This window comes from Hippocampus guttulatus, chromosome 4, assembly GCF_054856545.1.
Source record: "Hippocampus guttulatus isolate MCC_2025c chromosome 4, RoL_Hgut_1.0, whole genome shotgun sequence".
NCBI lineage: Eukaryota > Metazoa > Chordata > Actinopteri > Syngnathiformes > Syngnathidae > Hippocampus > Hippocampus guttulatus.
In genome coordinates this window covers 26299133-26321409 of record NC_141264.1, presented here as the reverse complement: position 1 = coordinate 26321409, position 22277 = coordinate 26299133, and the positions used below count along the sequence as shown (strand labels likewise).

Genomic DNA, 22277 nt, shown 5'->3' with positions numbered 1-22277 from the left:
TTATGGAGAATCACAACGAAACGTACAGTAATGTTAAGATGTAGTCAGATCATATAACTATCAATAGTAAAAAAAAAATTTTTTTTAATATATTCAAATTTTTATGTAAACAAGTTGTACGCAGTTCAGATCTCTATCAAAAAACAGGGCAAAATCCATTTTTAATATATACCCCATTAAGCAAAATGTTTGATGTTTTACATTTTTACTATTTCTCCCTGCATTTTCTAATTGCACCTCTAAAATGCCAGGTTTGGATGCCACTTTGCTACTTCTGTGTTCATCTTCAAAAAAAATTAAATGTAAAAAAAAAAAAATAGAATAAATGAATTCAGAACCAGTTTAGTTTCATGAGTTGTCGTCATGTCAACTTTATTGTCAGGAAAAGTGAGGTGATGGTGTAGAAAAAGTCAATGTGATGCTGATCAAACGTGATCAAATTTCTAACCATCCTGATAAAAAGAAACAAGTCACGATGGCGATGCAACAACAACTTCTCCATCAAACGAGTTGACGCCAATGCGGTCCGGTCGGAAGCAAATGTGACGAGTTGACTTGTCAGCGTGAACACAGAGCCTCCCGCCAGCAGGAGGCGCTCAAAGTAGGCGCCTCATTCATGATGCGTTCACTGGTCATCGTCATGGTGGTGCTCGTGGGTGACGAGTGGCGCTCGGTTTGGCGGGAGACGGGCTCGGATGCGCTGCCAGCGGCCCGGAGGCCAAATGATGTGAGACGCGCGGCCGTGCAGCAGCGCCAGCGACACCTTGCCGCAACAGAAAACAAGACACAGACATCGTTGAGTCACGTCATCAAGACCGCGACGTGCCCAAAACAGTACGTCGCCATTGTTGCACTTTACCGCTGACCTTTAAATCTTCTGTTAGATTAGCTTCTCAGGAGCAACAATCAGACGGTTCAAGAAGAATTCGCCCCACTTTTCGATCGCAATTCATTTTGCAATGGGTCAGTTTCATCCGCAACCTAACAGGAGGGTTCATGCGGCGGTTTTGCTGACCGGGCCAAAGGTGTTGCTGTCCAGACTGTGCCCATGGTGGTCCCCCTCGATCCACAAGTGACCGTCGGGAATGCGCACGTGTCGCTTCTTGTAGCTCAGAGTCCTGCCGCAAAAATTTGCCCCGCCGTGAGGATCACATGGCTTAGCATCCAAGAGTACAAAGGAAGTGAGTGTGGTTTCCATGGCGACTACCTGATGAAGTCTCCCTCCAAGCCGATGACGCGCTTGATGATCTTCTGCTCAGGATTCCTGGGAGACCTGTGAAGACACACGGCAAGCAAGGTTCAACACGAGCCACAGAATGGACTGGTCGCCAGAAAAAGGCTAACAGGAGTTCCCTCTCACAAAAGTCTTTCGTCAGCGAACACGCCATCGTCACGTTTGGAGTGGACTCACATGATGGACACGATGTCTCCTCTCTGGACGTTGTACTTCCTGACACTCCAGCGGTTCAGCAGAACCACGTCGCACTCGGATGCTCCTTCCGGGTTCAGGAACGGCTGGAACAAAAACGCGTGCGCACGCGTTCGTTTCCTGTTTTTGTCATGTGGCTGTGAATTATTCCGGGGGCTCACCTGCATGGACACACCCTCCACCCTGGCCACGTACGCCAAGCGGTCGAGGACGGTAACGGTGACGGGCACGGCCACAAAAAAGCCACTCACAAAGGCGCGCAAGTAGCGTCGCCCCCGCGTGGCCCCCTGAGCCATGCTCACCGGGGCAGGAGGCGGTTGGCAAGCTGGAAAAGACATCACACAGCATGTATGTTACGAGCACCACCTCAAGAAGATGCATAAAAAAAAGTGCTGCTCGCTACTGGCGATAACAGCTGATCAGCTGTTCATAGCTACGGTATCCAGCTACTCGGTGTAAGGTACATTAAGCATACATGTAATATCTATGCGTGACGAAAGACAGTAGTAATTTATTTTTACAGGTTGTGAACCAGCAATGTACATGCCAAGTCAATTATATGGCGGCATAATTGTAATTATGTTTGAGAGGGAAATTTGCAAGTCGTCGACTTTGGTGAATCAGTGAAGGTTGAGAGTCAATGCAGAAAGTTCAGCACTGTTGCTACTCTCCCCAGGAGGGGCTGTCCATGAGATAATGAAATATTTGTGAATGCCAGTTAGACCTGCACAAATGTCTGGCCCATGCTGAAATCTCTGTTAAGCAAAAACGCCAAACAAGAATGGGGGGAGACATTGATTCGGGTTTGAAGTTTGCAAAAGAGCCTGGTGGTATCTTATTTTTCCTCCGAATACTCACACACCATAGGTGTCAAACTCAGGTCCTGGAGGGCCGCAGTCCTGCATGTTTTCCAAGTCTCCCTGTTGCAAGACACCTGATTCAAATGATCAGCAAGCTCTGTGGAAGCCTGACATTGAACCTGTTCATTTCAATCAGGTGTGTTGCAACACGGAGACTTAGAAAACCTGCTTGTTTTATATGTGACTGTTTGACCTCAACATCATGGGCGTCCATTCATTGTCCTCGGAGCCAACTAGCCGCGTGGCTAACGAGGGTAGATTAAGTTAATCATTTCATAAATAAAATGTCATATCATGGATAGGCTGAAAATTGCGCATACGTCATTTTACTCTCAGTGATGTCAGCTTTGACCGCAAAATATCTCAGTGACAACTAACTCGTAAACTGAGCTAAATTACACTCATACTAACACTAACACACTCACCAGCATAAGCTTCAACTTCCTGATGCCGCAGGGGAAGTCCACTCCGGGTCCTAAAGCCCGTTGAACACATACATAATGTCTCAACCTCGCACTTTTTTGTCTATTAATAAAAATTCTGACAACGTATTCCCACTTTATGGAGTATATGAATAATAGCATCATTTCTTTTAACTTAACAGTAGTGTACACGAATTGAGTCCACCTGCCTGCCGAAAACGTCTTAAATTGTGTATATTGTGCGACCTCAGTGATTGGTCAATTGTGTGCTGTTTTGGACACGTGGTGCAGCAAAATGGCTGCCAGCGTCAGTGCCGATGATGGTTTGTTCAACTTTTAAGAGTAAATTTGTGTCATTTTAAACGCATTTTTCCATTGTTTCGGGGATTTGTTTGATTAAAATCAACTCGCGGGATAGTTGGGGAGCAAAACAATTGGAGATATCCTTTACAACGCTTCCGTTTTCGACATCTTTAGCTGCTGGTGCTAGGATAAGCTAACTCTTCAGCTCTCACAAAACTAGATCGAAGGACATAGTCCAATTTGTTGTGGGTTAAGCTTTAACTTACCGTTCCTGGATAAACAAAGCTGGGGGTAGGGGTGGGGGATCAAAATGTCACGGGCAAAACGTGAAGCCTTCAATAGACACGAGAAAGGACATGTGGGACGTCATGCACGTCTTGAGCATGACGTCTCTGAACCACTAAGGAAAGGAGGCTTTGATTCTCTCCTCTTTCATCTGTAATTGCTTCAAACAAGGCGCAATGCTGGAGTAGTTGTACTGTAAAGTGCTGTGTTACAGCTCCAGCTCTTGCGAAAGCGCTATATGAATAAAGATGTATTGTAAATGAGAGAGATAAAACATCCACAGTTCGAATACAACCAGGATGGCGGCTGCTAAGAGGTTTTTCTTAACTGTTTTTCTGTCTGAAAAACAGCTTTGGCTTATCGTCAAGCGATCGTGTTTTATGCTCACAGCAGAGCAGAGTTCATATGATGTTTTAAATAATAGACTGCTTCCATTCCGCAAGTGCAAAAAAACATTTTTACTATCTTACGGTCTCAGGTGTGGACCACATCCTGGAGCCGCTGTGTTTTCCGGAGCAGCCTCATGCTACTTATTCCGACGATCCCGCCTGCCATCCTCCCGGTCCGCACTGCGGCGGCGCAGAGACGCTGTCGTGTCTCTTCTGCTCAGAGTCGCTCCCTCTGACGCACAAGGACAGCCTCCTCAAGCATCTCCTGCTGCAGCACAAGTTGGTCATCGCTGATGTCCAACTCATTGCAGACCTTCCAAAGTAAATGTCGCACGCATGCCTCACACATTGACTGCGCGCTTGTGTCTATCTACGTAAACAAACGCATTCGCTGCCGTGGGGTCAAAAGCACCCACGTCAAATTTTGCTCAATTTCCTGTTTTTCCACAACTCTCCACTGTTGATCAGTCCACACGTGTGCATGTATCGTTATTTTTTTTTCTACAAACGATTGACCAATCGAACGTGTTTCAATCACCTTGCTGTCTTCTACGACGCACCATCGTTGAACAAACTGACTTGATCTACATTTTTTTTAAATTTCTGTCTTTTGAACATTTCTCTCATGCCCTGTGTGCAGGTACCTGCTGTATTGGAAAGGCCGATTCTTGGAGCAGCCAATCACAGATTTCTGTAGTGAGATCAAGACCAACTCCACCGGGCCTGTCGGTGAGTACACAAAAGAGTGTGTGTGTGTGAGAGAGAGAGAGACACATGGCATCACAAGAACATCCAATGACCCTCCAGAGAAACAGGAGCGTTACTTCCTGCTGTGTGACGTCCTCCCCGAAGACCGCGCCCTGCGAGAGAAGCTCCAGCAGAAACGTCTGGTGAGAACCAGTGACGTGTTTGGGCTTCTCAAGTTCTTTTTCTTCTCCTGTGGTGTCTATGTCTGACTAACGACAGGCTTTGGCTTCTCACCGTCTTCCGGGACTTCTGTCTTAGCGCGTGATCTTTCCTTCCTTGTTTGCGTCATCAGGAGGAGGTGCTGGAGCAGCAGCAGAAGGAGCGAGAAGATCGCAGCTTCCATCGCGTGTGCATGTTCTGCAATGACGAGTTCACCGGCAACAGGTCGGCTCACCGTGACTGTCGCAACCAAATGTCAAACCAAGAGAATTGCACGTTGTGGATTTGGAACAACCGTCTTGCATACATTTTTTGGGTAACGTATTCCCAATTTAAAAAGAAATCAATACAAAGAGTGTGACAGAGCCACACTAAAACACCTCAGACCAAAGAACAACTTATCGGACAATTTTATAAGCCATAAGATAGCCTGGTGTTTGTCTTCCTTGGTCGGGACCCAAAAAAATGAATAAAAAATAGAGCCCGATTAGCCAAAGTCGGCGTCTTCAAAATCATCTCTGCGATTGATTAATCAAACGAATGGAATGACGTGTACATTAGCGGCATCAAAGTTTGGGAACCATCTTTGAACGAGCGTCTCCAAACCTTTGACGACTGCCACCATTGAATTGAATTGGCCGATGATAACGAGGCCGCCTTGGCGGCTTGTTTTCAGGTCGGATCTCCTGAACCACATGGCCCACGAGCACGCCTTCAGCGTCGGGCTTCCCGACAACATCGTCTACTGCGACGAGCTTCTGGACACGCTGCAGAGCAAAGTGGACAAGTCAGTCGACACGCTGGCCGTACTTTTTTTTAAAATTAATCTTTTGGATAACCTCGTCCTCTTAATTTTCTCGCCGCCTCAGCCTGCAGTGTTTGTACTGCGAGAAGACGTTCAAGGACAAGGTGACGCTGAAGGATCACATGAGGAAGAAAGCGCACCGCCGCATCAACGCCAACAACCGACAATACGACCGATTCTACATCATCAACTACCTGGTAGCCGCAGCGTCGCCTCATCGCCTCGGCCGTTTTCCACAAAGCAAAAATGTCGTCTTCAATTAGCTTTATTTCAAGGGGGGAAAACCTGCCGAAATCTCAACCTGCTGTTATTGGTGACAAAGCAAAACATTCAAGGTCGTATGAAAAATAGTTTATGTGCGACATTCAAACTTGTGTTCTGAGTAAAAAAAAAAAAAAAAAAAAAAAAAGTTAACATGTAATCAGATGTGCAACAATCAATCGATTGATGATCAAATTCAAAACTGCTCATGCTGATGTGTGTGACGCTTCTGTCGGCAGGAGCTGGGGAAGACGTGGGAGGAAGTGCAGAGCGAGGACGACCGGGAGCTGCTGGACGACAAAGACGAGTGAGTGGACAAGTCGCCGCTGCTTTTTCGGGGCGTTTGTCTGAAGGCGTTTGTCTCTCGCCAGCGACTGGTCCGACTGGCGCGCTTGTCCCGTGTCGGCCGTCTGCTTGTTCTGCGATCTTCGGCGCGACGCCATGGATGACATCTATACTCACATGAAGGTAGTTGTCGCCCATGCTTGGGAGAAAGCCAAGCGGGAAGTTTGAGGAGTTTTCCCACGAAACTTCAGCCAGGGGGGGGGATGGGGATGGTGTCTCGAGCCCGCCCCTGCGCTTTCATTCTAGATGTCCCAATATTTTTGTCCGTGTTCCAGGAAGTCCACGACTTCGATCTCCAGCATCTGAGGGCGGAGCTCAGTAAGTCTGCCGGCGCCATGCACCCGCGCGCAATCCGGTGTCTAAATCCGAGCTCCCCCCCCTCCCCCGCCCAGACCTGAGGTTCTACCAGCAGGTCAAGCTGGTCAACTTTATCCGCCGTCAGATCCACCAGAACCGCTGCCACGCCTGCCAGGGCAAGTTTGGCTGCAGGGGCGACGTCCTGCGACATCTGCGGGAGCGGCAGCATGCCATGATGCTGCCCCCCACCCGCACCTGGAACCAACCCCAGTGAGTCTCTTGCCTTGAATGTTCAGACGGACTATCGTTATTAGTTCATCATCATTCACTCAGAAATTTATGGCTGCAACAAAAGCTGGCGCGGGTGGCAAATTAAGACTGGGAACGTTGTGGATTGCTCATCAAACACCCGTTTGGAACATCCGACAGGTGAACAGGCTAACTGGGAACAGGCGGGTGCCATGATTGGGTATCAAAGGAGCTTCCCGAAATTGCTCAGCCATTCACAAGCAAAGATTGGATTGGATAAACTTTTTTCTCAAATGTACTGTATGTGTAACAAACAGCACAGAGGAACATCTCTTCCCTGATGGGCTGAGCTTCACCTCTTTGCCAACAACTGCGGGAGAAAATAGTCCCAACAGTTTAAGGACAAACATCCTCATTGTGCAATTGCGTGGATTGGAATATAATCATCTCTCGCTATAAGACGGTTCATCTTTCACCGCTTTGCTGTTTGTTTGTTTGTTTGTTTTCTTTTAAACACAGTGCAGTGTGTTCCACATCCTGATTGGCCAAGGGAATGTATGTCAACATCTTCCTGTACAGCTTTCCAAATTTTCTCCATGACAAATTATTATTATTATTTATTGCAAATTTCTCCAGTGTGGGACAAATAAAGGTTATCTTATTATTCGGGCAGGCCGACACGCGAGCATCATGGGAAGTCGACTTGACGGTTGGTGCCTTATGTGACCCGTTCAGGTACTACTTCCCCACCTATGAGAACGACGCCCTATTGTGTGCGCTGTCCGACAGCGACGGCGAGGAGAGCGATGGACGAACGGGGGAAGATGGCGTCCCGGTCATCGCCGAGGACTTGTTGGACGCCAGGCTTGTCAGGGAGAACAGCGTCCTCAGGAATCTGCTCAAACCCGCCACGTAAGAACGCACATGTGGTTCGTCACCTGCTGGACACCGGACTCGACCCTTTGAGGCACTTTATTCATGACACCATGTCGCAGCTGTAAAGACAGAGCAATAAATGGATTTCTATTTGCGGGCTTTGTCACCTGGTGGGGGATTTGTATATATATGCAGACTTTTTTTGCCCCCCCCCCCCACTTTTTTTTTCATGTGTTCGTGTTCAATATTTATTTTTCAATATTTTATTTTCCCCATTCCCTCCCATTTTTCGTAGTGAATGGCAAACGTGACGTCATTAGTCCGAGGTTTTGGAGTAACTGGAGCAGTCGTTGGGATTCGTCGCAATAGCGCTCCGGATATCTTGAACGAAAAATGACATTTTTAAACTCTTAAGTACGACTACCGTCGGAGGAGGTTGTTCATCTTCCAAAAGTCACATTTTTTTAGTTCCAAATGTTCACTCGTATGACGTGAACAACACGAGCGATCAGGAAGACTTGTAGTACGCTTGTTAGCCGATGGGGTGTGCTGTTTGCCCAACAAGTAAGAGCTCGCCATCAACGTCAAGTGGTGCTCACTTGATGAGAATCGAATCGATGCGTTTTAGCAGGTAGAAACATGTTTTTGTTCTTGTCTTGAGGCTGGTCGGTACAATGGCTGTCAGCCATTGTGACGGGATTGCGCGCGAGTGGTTAGCCGCCACTGAGCTAAATGGCTAACGGAGCTGCAAGCCGGCGAGGCGAGTGACAGGCCTGCGAGCCGCCGGATGAGCCGAGTCCGAAAAGGTAATGATGAATGACAACAGTGCCTCTTTTCCGTCTTGGGTCGTCTTCCGGACCAAGCTAACGTGAGACATCGTTGCTCTTCCGACGGCTCTTTTGTTGTTAGCTGCTGCTCTGACGAAGCTAATTGTGGCCACTTCCGGGGCCGGTTCGTCACAGGAGCCGAGCACGCACAACACGAACATGTCCCCATGCAACATTTCGAAGCAGCCCCACGTCGTTGTTTGGATTGTAGCTCACCTGAATCAAAAAGCTCCGTATTCCTGTTCGCACGTGTCATAGAATTCCACTGGAGGAAGAAGAATCTTCGACAGAGCAATCCAGCTGCAGCTTTATTTATATACAGACTCGAGGTCACCGCGTAGACAAGCAAATAAGACAATGCAAATATACTTGTACATGGATGTAATTGTTCAAAGTCATCATTGAACGCTTACATGACCAGTGCCAAGTGCACACATAAGGATTTTTCAAATCATGTTTATCTTACGGAAAAGAATCACGAAGACACAAAAACAAAGCAAAAAAACAGGCATTTACAAACCCAATTCCAATGAAGTTTTGACGTCGCATTAAGCATGCATAAATCACGTTTGTCCTATACAATTAATTGAATAGACTACAAGGACCAAATACTTCATGTTCAAACGCATAAACGTTGTTGAGCAAATAATCATTCACTTTTGAATTATATGACTGCAACACGTTCCGAAAAAAGCTGGGACGGGGTCATGTTTACCACTGTGATCTATCTATCACCTTTTGTTTTAACATTCTGGACTGCAGTGAAAGTTTCCCAAAGTCGTCGAAAAAGCGAGCGATCGCGGAGCACGGGTACCCGCGGCAGAACTGTCACTCAACAATTGGGGAATTTCGACTTCCAAGTAAGAAAGCGCATGCGGCCTATTAGATGGCAGAAGTGAATGAAAGCCGCGGTCAATGAAATCAGTTCATTAACCTGTTGAAGCATTTGACAGAGCCAACGGCTTAAGAGTAATATTTTTAAAAAGTAGTTCAGTGGACTGACGCAAGCAGGGAGCGCATTCTACTGTCTTTGGAGTCTGGCCTCGCGTGAAGCCATCAAAAGGTCACGTGATGTTGACTTGACGTAATGGCTGGTGCGAGCGCTTCCCGTCACGAGGGGTCGGGGCATTCCTGGCCGGGTGCGGGGGGGTCACAAGGTCCCGCGGGGGTGTCACGTGATCTCATTCCACACTTTGGTCCCAAGTGAGGAGCGAGAAGCAGCTTGAGTCAGCCTGGAAACTGCGCCAGAGTGCGGATACGTTTGCGCCCGCGCGCGTTTGAGTGTGTGACAGCATGAAGGTGACTTGTGAGGAGGTGAGTGCGCCCACTTCGTCGTCAGCTTTGCTTCAGGTCGCACTTCTTGACTTCCTGTTTCTCGCTTCCTCTTTGGGTTCCTGAGTTGTGTGTGAAAATTTGATCGATCCACTGTGTGTGTGTGTGTGTGTGTGTGTGTGTGTGGAGGTCATGTTTGAGGTGTTTTAAATGAGCTCAGTTGACTTGAAAAGCAATATTAGAACAGCAGAGAAGACCTGTCTATGTCTGTAGGAGTGGGCGTGTCACACAAACTGCACAGCCCCCCACCCCCCCAAAAAAAGGAACTTTGTGAAATCTAAACCTAAGATACCACTTTTGTTTTTGGTGACATATTTGCACATTTGGATCTTTTGTAACGTTGTGACCTTTAAATGCTCAGAAACAATCATTTTCATAGTCTGAAAATCAGACGCTCTACCCCGATTTCCGATGACGCGATTGGATCGGGACATCCCCGAAAGCAAAATTGTAAAATGACAAGCTGCAACTTAACTAAACCCAAAAGTTAGCTGAAACATAATCATGCTAAAATGCAGTTTAACATGTTAGTTAATATGCTAAAAAAAAAATCTCCATCTCCTCTTAAAATCTTAATTGTGAAGTCGTAACTCTGCGAGAATGTCCCTAACAATGTAACCATGCGAAAAGTTAGCAAGTGGAAGAGGGTTGGGTGTCCTGGCGATCAACCATCGTGTCAAGGGTGAGGAACATCCCCCTTCCCTCAAACTTGACCTCCGGGCTGATTTTTTTCCTGCAGGTGACGCACTTGGAGCCCACCATGGCGGTCTACGACGAGAACATTGCCAAGAACCCGTTCTTTGTGGCCCTGGAGAAGCTCAGGCCGGACCTCTGCGAGCGCGTGGCTCGGCTGCACGGCATCGTAAGAATTTAGCACTGGCCCCGAAATCAACTTTTGTATTTTCCTTGTTTTTGATTCAATCTAATCTTGTCGTTTTTAATTTTTAAATACAAAAGCTGTCCGAACAATTTGTCATGTTTTGTGAGGGATGCCGTGGTAGTATGGGATACCGGAGCCTAACGTAATACGGGTTTTTGCGGTGCACTTATGAACAGTGTCAGAGTTTGATCCGCCTTGCTGGCGGCAAGTCAGATTGGTTTCCAGTCAAGTCAGGTCACCTTTATTTCGAGAGCCCTTAACTCATTCACTCCCAAAGACGTTTTTAAACGTCTTTTCAGACTTGGTCTAGAATTGGCTGGTACTGAATGAGTCTCAAAGGGCTTCACATGCCCACCGTTGACAAATATTAACGACAGCCCCCTTCACCCTCAGGAGTTCCTGAGAGGTGATGGAAGATTTTGGGATCTCCGATGTCGACGTGATTAGCATCTCACTCCATTAGCTAGTTGACTGAACTTTTTTTGAGCCACGAATGCCCCCCGCTATAGCCCCATTCTCTTGTTTGATGTCCTGTATGTAGCAGTAAACCGGGCTGCTGTCTCGATTAGCTTGTCGCTACATGCGCAGGTTCTGGTTCCGTGCTGTGGAAGTCTCGAGGGCAGCATGGTGTCGCAGCTTCACTTTGACAGCTACGTGGTTCAGCCCGTGGAGGACGGATACCAGACGGCAGACGGAAAGGTTGGCCTTTTTCCATCGCGAATGAAAGACTTCACACGCACAAGAAAAAAAAAAAAACAAAGATCCACTTTCAATCCCCTCCATCTTTTGCGCCTTCCTTGCAGGAGGTCCGGATCCTGGACAGGCAGGTCCTGTTGGGGTCCGGCCTGCCGCCGCCGGTGTCGGTCCCCATCCTCTTTGAAGAAACTTTCTACAACGCCAGGGAGGAGAGCTACAGCATCTTGTGCATATCCAGGCCGGTGGACGCGGCGGAGCCGGGTCCGGGCCCGGAGGCGGCGAGGACGCCGGGGGCGGGGCGCCACCTCAGGAGCCTGGAAGAGGTCAAGGAGTTCCTGGGCCGCCACAGCCACAAGTTGGACAAACTCATCGTAAACTTCTGCCACGCCTTCAAAGAGCACGACAGGAAGGGACTTAGGCACCACATAGTAGGACGCGCTTGCGCTTGCCGCTCGCCGCTCGTCTGTCATGCGATGTGTGAATACGTCGCGCCACGTGGATATGTCACGTCGCGCGCCCTGTACGTAGCGTTAGCCTAACATGTTGAACATCTTTCGAAAACGGGGGAAAAAAACAAGTTTTCAGCAACCGCACCGGTATCTTTGCATTCATTCGGTGATAGCGAGTTTCGGCTAACGTGTCGCGTGACGTGTCGGAAAGGTCACGCGACACATGAAAATGTCTGCCCGTCTGACGACATCTTTGTGCCGCCAGGACTCGGTTCACGGCCTTTACACGCGGTGTCTTCAGTGTGTGCTGCGAGACGCCTGCCTGGTGAGTAGGAAAAAAACAAACGAGCGGTTCATTCACGCGCTCGCTCGTGTTGGCAATCGTCATCTCCGTCGCTATGGTAACCCGGCGGTGCGGCACAAACGAGTTGGACTATGCTCTTGATTTATATGATGGATATCACGGTAGTCTTGACTCTGCCTCAAGGAAGGAAAAGGAAGGGGGGGCGGTAGTTGCTTTCAAAACAATGCAACAAAAAAAAAACGTAAGAAAAAAATTAGTTTCATGAAAACGTGAACTCGTGGATTTACGAGTCACGACAGAATGTAGCGGGAAGCCGCGGTGACGCGACGTCGCCGTGACTTTCCCGCAAGACGAGTTGTCGTGATGTTGTCGCGCTGTTTGCAGAAGGTGCTGGCCAAGCGGGAGCTCCAAATGAGTCTTCTGAAACAAGCGGTGGAGGTAACGAGGAAGGAAGTCGCCCGAGTGTTTTTTTTTCGAGGCCCGGCGGGCTCGCTGACGCGCGGCCGCCGTGTTTCCGGCAGGTGTACGTCCATCACGGCATCCACTCGCTGATCTTCAACTTGGTGGGGACGCTGGAAGCCAGCCAGGTGGGTGCAGGCTCGCGCAAACCCCCCCCCCCCCCCGAGGCGGCCGCTTGACGCCTCGTCCCTTTTTGCGTGTGTCCGACAGGACGCCGCCTTCAACAAGATCACCAGGAGCCTTCACGAGCTGCAGCACAAAGACGTCGGCGTCAAAGCGCACCTCAGGTGGCCGTCGCCTGCCTCTCCTTCATTGTGAAGGGGTCCCCCCCCCCCCCCACCCACACACACACAATTTTTTTCCCCGTCCAGTTTTTAATGCTGGTAACTGCAGCACGCCATTTTGTTGACCTCACCGGGGCTCCACAACAAAAAATGTCCAAATAAATCCGAGCACTTTATTTGTAAATTATTTGAAGCTAAAATGTTTCTTCTTCTTCTTCTTCTTCTTCTCCTTCTCGCCGTATTTGCGCTTTCAGCATCAACTTGTCTGCCGCCAAACGGGAGCTGAGTCAACTCAACCAGCAGACGTCGCCGCTCCTCAAGCTGCTTTGCCTGCGCAAAGTGGCCTTGACCGCCACCCGCACGCCGTCCCGCGCAGGTAGCGTGGCAGCAAAACGAGCGCGACGTGACACGGCACGGCCCGCCTCACAAAGCTCACGTTGAACTCGATTTGCTGCCGCGGGCGTTAACCGTTTTCCCAATTGCGATCCAAGAATTTGTGCCAACGACAAATAAGATAACATAAGATAAGATAAGATAACCTTGATTTGTCCCACACTGGGGAAATTTGCAGTCTGCAGCTGCAAAATTGGGGGGGGGATAGAGTGTTTCATTGCACAAAATAAATGTTTCAGAAAAGAACTGTATACAATATAAGTGCAATATAAAATAAAGCATTAGCAATATATTTGTAGAATAAATATAATAAATTAGCAATAGCATAGAAAACGAAATAGTTAATATATATATATATATATATATATATATATATATATATATTAACTATAATAAATTAATTAAAAACTTTTTTAAAAAATGAATAAGTTGTGGAAGCATGTTTTTCAAACCTCGAGCCAGTTTGTGAAATTCAGGTTTGTAAAAAAAAAAAATAATAATAATAATAATAACCTGAACGTCCCCGATGATGGCAACGTTGCGTCATTTAGGATTTGAGGCCAGCACAGCTTTTGAGTAGAAGATAAAAAGATTTGGCTCGTCACGGCGATTATGAGGGAGAGAAACGTGATGGACGTTGGGCAACTTTAGGCAGCCCAACAAGAATCCGTAGAAGATGATGCGGTTCGTGATGTGAAAAACAAGATGCAGGAGGGGAGAGGGCGTGATGATCAGGTCTTCTTTTCTCCCGGTGGCAAAAAAAAAAAGTCATAGCGACGCGGCCGCCTGGCACGTCTGCTGGCGAGCGTGTCGTTTGCTCACACGCTCTTAGTGAACTTAATCCAATCAGACGCGTCCACAATCCGAGTCGCTGTTTGGCGCACAGCGGCGCGGCCCGCTCCTAATTTTGTTTGTCCGCCGGACAATTATCTCATTGGAGGGGCCCGACGCTGGGAAGGCGGGGGGCACGGGTGGCCGTCCCGCTCGCTTCGGATCACCGCGTGGTTATTATTTGCGTTGTTCTTGTTCCCGTCGCTTGTTGACGATTTTCCGTTTTGTGTTTTGCAGTTAGCATGGAAGCGGTGTGCGCCGACGACCTGCTGTCCGTCATCCTCTACCTGCTGGTCAAGATGGAAATTCCCAACTGGTGAGCGGGGGGCGGGGGGGCACACATACAACATTACAAGCACGCAGGGCATGAACTGTGCGCGTGTGCGTGCGCAGGATGGCCAACCTGAGCTACATGAGGAACTTCTGCTTCAGTCAGTCCAGCAAAGACGAGCTGAGTTACTGTCTGAGCACCTTCGAGGCGGCCGTCGAGTACATCAAGCTGGGAAAGCTGCAGCACGTGCTCGCTGTGCGTAGCCCCGCCCTCGCACACGTGCACGCGCACGCGCGTGCCGCTAAAAGTGTGCGCTGCGTGCAGGGTTGCGTCGATACGAACAGCGTGGTGCGAATGAACGTGGAGCTGGCGAGCGCCTCGACGCCCATCGGCCGATTGTTCGGGGTCAGCGACGGGGCCTTCGATTCGACCTTTGGCCTTTCTTCTCTCGCGCAGCTGCACTTCCTCCGTCTCGCCGCTCACTCACGTGTGTTTGCGTGCAGCACGTCGCCAACGGGAACGAGGCGGAGGTGGAGCGTCTGCTGAACGAAGGCGAGAGCGAAGAGGACGCGCGGCCGTGTCATCCTCTGTGCGCCTGTGACCTCTGTGACCTTCAACTGTCCGGGTCAGATTTTTTGACTTGTTTGCTGTCAATCCACAGGCGCCCGGTAGCCACCACACGAGTAGCCCGCGGGCCTGTTATAATAATAGCTGAGCACTGATGCGACATTGTAATTTTCTAGAAACGCTATCATCTTCATGAAATTCGTCATCCTGATTTTTTTATTTCCTAGTGTGGCAGCAATATGCTAACTAAGAAACGAGTCGCAAGTGATGCTAACTCATATATGGCTCCTGGTGAACATCATCATGTTTTTTTTTTTTTTTGTTTACATGAATTTGTCATTCGCTCCATAACCTCTGTGACCTTTTCTCTCAGTCACGGCACACACTTTCCTAACACTTACACGCATGCCGAGAAGATGTGGGACGTGTCTAAACTTGCCCAACCTTCAAGGTGGGGCCTTTATGATATCCATAACAAGGTGGGAGGCGCAGCCTAATTTTAGTCTTCTACACAAAAGCTGTGCTGATCTCAAATCCAAAGCGATACAATGCTGCAGGTAACTTTGAGTCATTGCAGTTTGCAAAGCTGACTTGGACGGACAAGCTGGATGAGGCCTCTTCCTCGGCCAGACTTAAAAAAAAATAAAATAACGGACGGAGATGAATCATAACGCGGGCGTCCGTCAATGAGTTCGAGGCATATTCTTACGGGGATAAACCTCACCCGCAAAGCCAACTATTCCAAACTTTGGGGCTTAGTTGACAGCGCGCGCAAGCACTCACGCGTGCCCTTTCGATGTGGCGCCACCATGCCAGAACTTGGTCGAGCGTTTGACCGCCCGTCTTTGCCGGTGTTTGCAGGAAGCTGAACGACCCGTCCGTCGTCACGGCGTCCTCCAGAGACGAGCGAGGGTACACGCCTCTGCACGTCGCCGCCATCTGTGGTCAGCAAGAATTCCCGCCGCCTCACCCTTTTTTGCTTCCTTTGACTTCTCGCTTGAAAGCGCAATTTCTTACACGAACAACATGGCCGTGAACCGAAACGCGCTAGTTTGAAAAATAGCAGCCAGTGTTGACAACTTACTGGAGCTGTCATTGGCCATATACGCTTGAAAGTTGATATCATGATATATAAACGGGCGGGGGCCCACCGCCCGTTCTACTCTCAACTTTCCTATTGGTGATACCAATCGGGATCACCCGAACTTTCTCAGTTCACTAAATGCCAGAATAATGATTGAAGTAGGGTTGTTTTTTTTATTTTTTTATTCCCCCCCCCCCCCGCCCCCACTGAAAGAAAGGCAATCCATTAAACATGGTGCCTAATTCTTGTCGAAGTCTAAAAGTTATGTTTCCAATCAAACAAATCCCAGAAGGGGTGTGTGTGTTGGCGGGGGGTGGGGGGGGGCACAAACTTGACTTTGGTCATTACAGTTGACCTTTTTTACTGGCAAAGCAGATTTGAATTCTGTGAATAAAAGCTTGAGATTTTATTCTAAGGACAGCTCCAAACGCAGCGGCTTTCCAACGCATCCCGTGCGTGTTTTTTTTTCCAGGTCAGGCGCAGCTGATTGACCTTCTGGTGTCCAAAGGAGCGCCGGTCAACGCCACCGATTACCACACGCTCACACCGCTGCACCTCGCCTGTCAAAAGGGATACCAGGGAGTCACGGTACGTCGTTGAAGTCAGGCTACGTCATCGTTTCGTGCTAATTACCCCGCGCAGCCCCGAGCGAGGGCTCACGGACCTCGAGGTTCCGGGGACCGCCCCGTTTTTAACATCAAGGAAACGTCGCCGAGTGAAAGACATGCACCGCGCTTGACTTTGAGTTTTGAATCTGTGGCGCGTGCAGCTGCTGCTGTTGCACTACAAGGCGGACGCGGACGCTCAGGACAACAACGGCAACACGCCGCTGCACCTGGCGTGCATGTACGGTCACGAGGACGTGAGTCGCGCCTTCGCTCTTTCAGCGCGATTCCAGTTCACGCGCACCGATGATGATTTTTGTTGCGCTGTGTCAGTGCGTGAAGGCGCTGGTCTACTACGACTTCCAAACGTGCTGCCTGGACCTGCACAACGACAAAGGCGACACGCCGTTGCACTTGGCGTCGCGCTGGGGCTACGAGGCCATCATCCGCGTTCTGCTGGAGAACGGCGCCGGCGTGCGCGCGCTCAACAACCGCGCGCACACGCCCGCCCACTGTGCCCTCAACTCAAAGGTCAATGTGCGTGCGTGTCTTGAAAAGGCGTTACAGTATCCGTCCAGTGTCACCCGACGACAAATACCTTGACTTGATTGGCGCCGCCTCCAAAAGGATTTTCGGTTGCCCCGAGATGCCACACCAAGTTGTAAGTAGCACTAGTTCAGCAAATAACAACAACAACAAAAAACATTTAAGATTTACAGTTGTGGGGCTTCTGAGGTTAAAAATAGAAATATTTCTAATATTAGCAAAGTTATTTGTTTGTGCGGACAATACAATTCGGAGTTTGGAATTTAACTTTTTGAGATTTTTTATTTTTATTTTTTTGCCATTCCCACCTGATATCTGGTGCCAAACTAAACATTAAACTAAGAGAATTATCAGTGTGACTTGTGTGAAGCTGGGCCTTTCAGTTAGCGAGCTTCATGCTGCTGCTAAAGAGCATCCATGTTGCCGTCCATCTGACGTGCACGAATGGGCACAGCGGCAGCGATAGTCCCATGATGACATCAGCGGCGGGCGACGTGGCGGGCCCCCGACACCGCCCGTCCCCAACCTCCTCACCAGCGCCTGTAACGAGCAGATAGTTACGGAGACGCGCCTCCACATGCGGGAGCGCCAGCTGCAGGACAGACACGGAGAGGGAGAGAGAGAAAGTGAAGCAGGTTTAGCAGGTTTGTTTAATCCGGCCGAAAGAAGCGGAGTGACCAAACCGTACTGGTTCGAGCATGGATCCTTGTGGGATGCCATCGTTAACTTCCGCAAATGCAGATTCTTTACGAGCCATCGAGGCACCGCTGATTGGAAGTGACCTGACATATAAGCTCGCAAGCAGTTGGCGTGCGCTGCACGTGGCGCCGGTGTCTTGGACGCCTGTGTTTGTTGGTGTGCAGGTGCTGACGTTGCTGCGGGAGGCCCAAGAGCAGCGCCGCAGGAACGGCGGCGGCAGCGGCTCTCAGGTTTGCTTCCGCAAATGCAAAAAAAAGGCCGACGGCCCGGTTCACGGAAGCGATGACTCCTGACCACTCGCCCGATGACGTGTTGCCTTTGCCCCCGCCCCTTCCCTCCGCGTCAGTCCACGGCGCGGGTTTGCCCTCAGGCGTCCGAGCGCGGCGCTCGGCGTTCGTCCACGTCCAGCGGCACCTCGTCCTCGCCGGACCGGGAGCTCCCGCCCGAGAGCGCGCCGGCGCGACATCGCCAGGTGATGACGTCGCCGACGGCAACAGAGAGCGACTTTGCATGCTGATCCTGCGTGTGTGTGTGTGATTGACAGGTGGAGAAGCTGCTGCGGGCCGTGGCGGACGGAGATATTCAAATGGTGACGGCGCTCTACTCTCACGTGAAGCGCTCTCTCTCTTACCCTCGCCACACACACACACTCATTGCAACGTGTGTGCCTCGTTGTCCTCCTCTCGCTCGCTCTCCCTTCCGATCAGTCCTTTTTTGCTCTCTCATCTCCATTTCTCTTTTCTTCTGATTTTCTTCCTCTCTCAATCTTTTATCCTCTCGTGCTTGGTTTACACACATGCCACACGCCATCTTTCACGTCTGCATTTCTCTCTCCATCTCGCCCTTTGGCGCGCTCCCGCTGTTCTCTCCGTTTCCGTCTCTCATTGCGTCCGTCTCGTCTGGGTGTCGCAGGTGCGTTACCTGTTGGAATGGACGGACGAGGACGAGGCGGACGCGTCGGCCGAGGCGTCTCTGTGTCATCCTCTGTGTCAATGTACGACGTGCGCGCCGGCCCACAAAGTAAATGACACAGGCGCGCATTTCAATCGAAGCACGTTGACGCACGCGCTGCGGTCGCAACCATCCCAAGGTCTTCACAGTTTGAGGGTCAACCCGCGCTTCAAATGTTTTCAGGCGCGCGCGGTTCCGTGCGGCGCGTTGAGCGCAAAGAGCGCCAACGCGGACGGCGTGACTCCCCTCCACGTGGCCTGCACGTACGGCCGCGCGGAGCTGACGTCGCTTCTCGTCCGCCACGGCGCCGACGTGGAGGCGCGCACCGACCGCAAGGCCACGCCCCTTCACCTGGCCAGCCAGAACAACCACCCGCAGGTGGGCGCGTCCTCCGCGCCCGACGGACGGCCGGCCGCCGCGCCGTCGTTGACGTGCGTGCCTGCGTGCAGGTGGTGAAGTTCTTGCTGGAGTGCAACGCCAAGCTCAACAAGAAGGATCGCTACGGCAACACGGCCTTGATACACGCCTGTCTCCACGGCAACCTGGACACCGCCGCCACACTCGTACAGGTGAGCCCACGTACAATTCAACCTCGTGGGCGAGTGGCCGTTATGTTGCCTCAAGATCGAAAGTCTGGATCCTTTTTATAGATGATGACAACTGAAAATAGTTCCGATTGGTCAGGGTTTTGGGGCCTCTAGTGGCGACCGGGCGTACTGCAGGCGGTAAAATTCAGCCGCTGTAAATGAATGACATCACGATGCCTACCGTGATAACTGCGCCACGTATTTCGTCATTTTGTCTTCCCGTTTTCTCGCCCGTTGCGCGCGGTTCAGAGCGAGGCGCTGGTGAACGTGCGCAACCGCCAGGGCAACACGGCGCTGCACTGCGCCGTGCGGGCCAGTCACCAGGAGCTGGTGGATATCCTGCTGAAGGCCGGAGCCTCCCCGCACCTGCGGAACAAGAAGCGCCGGACGCCTCTGGACGCCGCGTACCAGCAAGGCGGAAAGGTGACCCCCCCCCCCACCCTTCCCGACGCCGATGTGGCATCCGCGGGACTGCGACTCGACGCGTCACGATCTAACTTTGCTGTCGTTCAGAACACGGAGATTGTGCGATCGCTCCAGAAGGCGTCGGGACTTTCGCCGGATGAGGAGCCCATTAAACTGCTCTCCGTGCCCAAAGGCGCTCTGGGTAATCGCCCAAGTGTGAGAGACCGCAAACAAACGTCGCCTCGACGAGGCGGCGACTCTCTTTTGCTCGTTTTCTCGCATTTCTGACTCTCTCTCTCTCTCACTCTGAAACTTGGAGGGGGGGCGGGGGGTTCTTCCTCAATTCTTGCCTGAGTTTGGTTTTCTTGATGTTGGTGATGTTGCGGCAGACTCCGCTAAATCTCAGATGAATGATCAGCTCTGAGCACATTCACTCGACCAAACGTGGGTGGCGGCCGGCAATCCTTTTTCCACTCCACTTGGATTCGCGTCACGCGCCGCACAAAGGATTTGTCTCCGTGGGTCTCCCTTTTTATTTGGTGTCATCTGCGAAGCACAGAAATACTCTTGTCGGCTTGGTGTGTCTCGTCGCTTTTCGACTGTGAGCTTCTTGTCAGGCAACGAACGCTGCCCTCTTCTGGTGACATTTAGACATTGCACCTTACCACGTTTTTTTTTGTTTTTTTTAAACAGTCCTTCATTTGTCCATAACATGTAGAAGAGCTCTCTCATTGCTGTAGTTTTCAGTACGGATGTTTTAAAACTGACAATAACAATCAAGATCGGACGAGACGAGAAGATCGTTTGTGTTGATTTTTTTTCTTCTTTTTTTTTTTTGTTTTGGGCCGATGTCGTCGTGTTAATTTCGACAGTGAAGGAAGTGTCTGTGTGAAACTAAAAAAAAAAGCTCTTTCTCTCCTTTGGCGCGCGTGCGTGCAGCTCACTCCTTCGTTCAGCGCCGGAAACACAACGATGCCGCTTGCCACAAGTCGGCTGCCAGCAGGTTGTCGCCTCGTCGGCCTGCGACTCATCTTCGCCTTCCACCTTTCGGCGCGTTGATGTGCTTTCGTGTGCTTTCCTTCAGGATTCAGCAGACGAAGAAAACTTCCCGCAGTCCGACTCGGCGCTCGGCTGCACCCGAGCAGGTTCGCTTCATCTTCCCGTTTCAAGTTTTCACGCTCTCGTGGTACTCGGAACGGCATCACAATAGCGCGCCGTCGAAAACAACATGACGTCGCGGCTCTTCGGGAGCAGTCCAACATGCTAATTTTTTAGCATGTCGCCGGCAAAGTCACAGAGCAAAAGGACCAAAGAGCTGCGGTTGTCTTGTCAAATTGATGCCGAATTCAACAACAAAATCTACTCGCTTCATGCTAACGTCAAACGTGATTTGCCTCGGATGGAAAATTCGCATTGACGTTGATCAGTTGAGCATGTCAGCCGATGTGGGTGCAGGCGAGTCCCGATGTGAGGCGGCTGCGGCGCGGCGGCACGGTGGACGCCGTCGGCCCGACCGCCAGCTCCGACTGCAGTCCCTGCTCGAGGGGGCGGGGCCTGGCCCGCTGGCACACGCTGGACTCGGGAGAGGAGGCGCCGCGGCCGGCCGTCAAGGTGCACGCGTGGACGAGACGTCGCCACGACGACGACGACGCGGCGCCCGCCTTTGTGATGACATCATCATTCTCAAACGGACGGACGGCAAATGGCGCCGTGACGGGACAGTCGGACGACGACGACGCCTGCCGCCGTGATGTCACATCGGGTTTGGTTGCAAGCTCCGTTCAACACGTGAACGCCGGGGACACGCCCCGCATCAAAGACGCACCCGTTTCTAGTGACGTGTCTGCCATCAAAGAGGCACCCTGCACTTGGGACACGCCCAATTCAAGCGAAGACACGCCTGTTTCCAGTGACGGGCCTGACATCAAAGACACGCACCTTGTTGGTGACGACTCCCTTCCCAGTGAAAACTTGGAGTGCGGTGAAACACCTCACGTCCAAGACACGCCCATTGGTGGCGTCACGTCCAACATCAAAGACACGTCCCTCTCCTGTGATGCGCCTGACATCAAAGACACACCCCGAGTCCCTTTCCAGTGAAAACCTGGACTGCGCATCCGAGATACGGCCATTTCCAGTGTCACGTCCGACTCCCGTGACACGTCCCTCATCAAAAAAACACCCCGCGCTGGGGACACGCCCAACTGCGGTGACATCCACCAAGACGCTCCCGTTTGCGGTGACGCGTCCGACATGAAGGACAGCTCGAGCTGAAGGAACGTCCGCTCGCAATCTCCACATTTGGAAGGGCGTGCGTGCGTGTGTTCAGCCGGCGGTGGGAAAGACGCACGCGTGTGATGTTCCCAAACAGGAAGTTGTAAAATCGGCCGCCTGTCTTCCGATTGGGCCATCGAGTTTGTTGACAGGTTGTCGTTTGAAGGGGGGGGGCGGGCACTCTCCCAACTTGGCACTTTGTTGACTTTGTAGCTTTCGCCAAGAGGACAGAAAGGGATCCACATGTCTAACACCCCCCTTTTTTTTTTTTTTTGTCTTCATCTCCTTTCTTCTTCTACTTCCTCATTAACGTCCCGGCGCCTTATTTGATTGACACCTCAACAAAAATTTCTCAATTTTCGACAAACGTGAAAGCAGTGGTGGTAAATCGGCTCAGTCCTGGCGT

The 22277-nt window shown here is 50.7% G+C and overlaps 3 protein-coding genes and 1 long non-coding RNA gene across 15 annotated transcripts; 2 read left to right on the top strand and 2 right to left on the bottom strand.

The window, feature by feature from the left end:
* Positions 1-341: 341 nt before the first annotated feature.
* Positions 342-3915, bottom strand: immp2l (inner mitochondrial membrane peptidase subunit 2). 5 transcript variants are annotated; one of them, XM_086109969.1, is made up of 7 exons: positions 2292-2704; positions 1591-1754; positions 1412-1515; positions 1208-1273; positions 1016-1118; positions 867-934; positions 624-763 (listed from the first exon to the last, which is right to left on the bottom strand). In XM_086109969.1, the coding sequence occupies exons 1-6, from the start codon at positions 2332-2334 to the stop codon at positions 881-883; spliced, it is 534 nt and encodes a 177-aa protein (XP_085966095.1). In that variant the 5' UTR covers positions 2335-2704; the 3' UTR covers positions 624-763; positions 867-880. The 5 variants fall into 5 exon arrangements, with proteins under 5 accessions (XP_085966094.1, XP_085966093.1, XP_085966092.1 ...); XM_086109968.1 differs by lacking the exons at positions 867-934; positions 2292-2704 and adding an exon at positions 3770-3915 and having other exon boundaries at positions 342-763; XM_086109967.1 differs by lacking the exons at positions 867-934; positions 2292-2704 and adding an exon at positions 2715-2764 and having other exon boundaries at positions 342-763.
* Positions 2981-7581, top strand: znf277 (zinc finger protein 277). Its single transcript, XM_086109955.1, has 12 exons — positions 2981-3034; positions 3778-4009; positions 4329-4417; positions 4496-4578; positions 4728-4819; positions 5271-5381; positions 5464-5596; positions 5900-5967; positions 6032-6128; positions 6281-6323; positions 6398-6572; positions 7287-7581. The coding sequence occupies exons 1-12, from the start codon at positions 3007-3009 to the stop codon at positions 7465-7467; spliced, it is 1332 nt and encodes a 443-aa protein (XP_085966081.1). The 5' UTR covers positions 2981-3006; the 3' UTR covers positions 7468-7581.
* LOC147206983 (uncharacterized) lies at positions 4333-6404 on the bottom strand. The gene is made up of 4 exons (XR_015100785.1): positions 5594-6404; positions 5201-5509; positions 4670-4834; positions 4333-4411 (listed from the first exon to the last, which is right to left on the bottom strand). It is a non-coding gene; the product is annotated as an uncharacterized LOC147206983 (long non-coding RNA).
* A 172-nt stretch (positions 7582-7753) lies between the features above and the next one.
* On the top strand, positions 7754-21872 carry ankrd27 (ankyrin repeat domain 27 (VPS9 domain)). 8 transcript variants are annotated; one of them, XM_086109943.1, is made up of 30 exons: positions 7754-7991; positions 8089-8233; positions 9017-9114; positions 10326-10448; positions 11055-11165; positions 11270-11590; positions 11877-11936; positions 12300-12353; positions 12437-12502; positions 12585-12661; positions 12913-13034; positions 14120-14198; positions 14276-14408; positions 14478-14558; positions 14657-14778; positions 15582-15664; positions 16277-16392; positions 16574-16666; positions 16743-16940; positions 17819-17884; positions 18001-18126; positions 18199-18243; positions 18567-18674; positions 18789-18983; positions 19055-19174; positions 19442-19615; positions 19706-19799; positions 20537-20600; positions 20682-20742; positions 21053-21872. In XM_086109943.1, the coding sequence occupies exons 2-30, from the start codon at positions 8215-8217 to the stop codon at positions 21695-21697; spliced, it is 3654 nt and encodes a 1217-aa protein (XP_085966069.1). In that variant the 5' UTR covers positions 7754-7991; positions 8089-8214; the 3' UTR covers positions 21698-21872. The 8 variants fall into 8 exon arrangements, with proteins under 8 accessions (XP_085966069.1, XP_085966071.1, XP_085966074.1 ...); XM_086109945.1 differs by having other exon boundaries at positions 7754-8233; positions 9017-9568; XM_086109947.1 differs by lacking the exons at positions 7754-7991; positions 8089-8233 and adding an exon at positions 9459-9568 and having other exon boundaries at positions 8248-9114.
* The last annotated feature ends 405 nt before the right edge of the window (positions 21873-22277 follow it).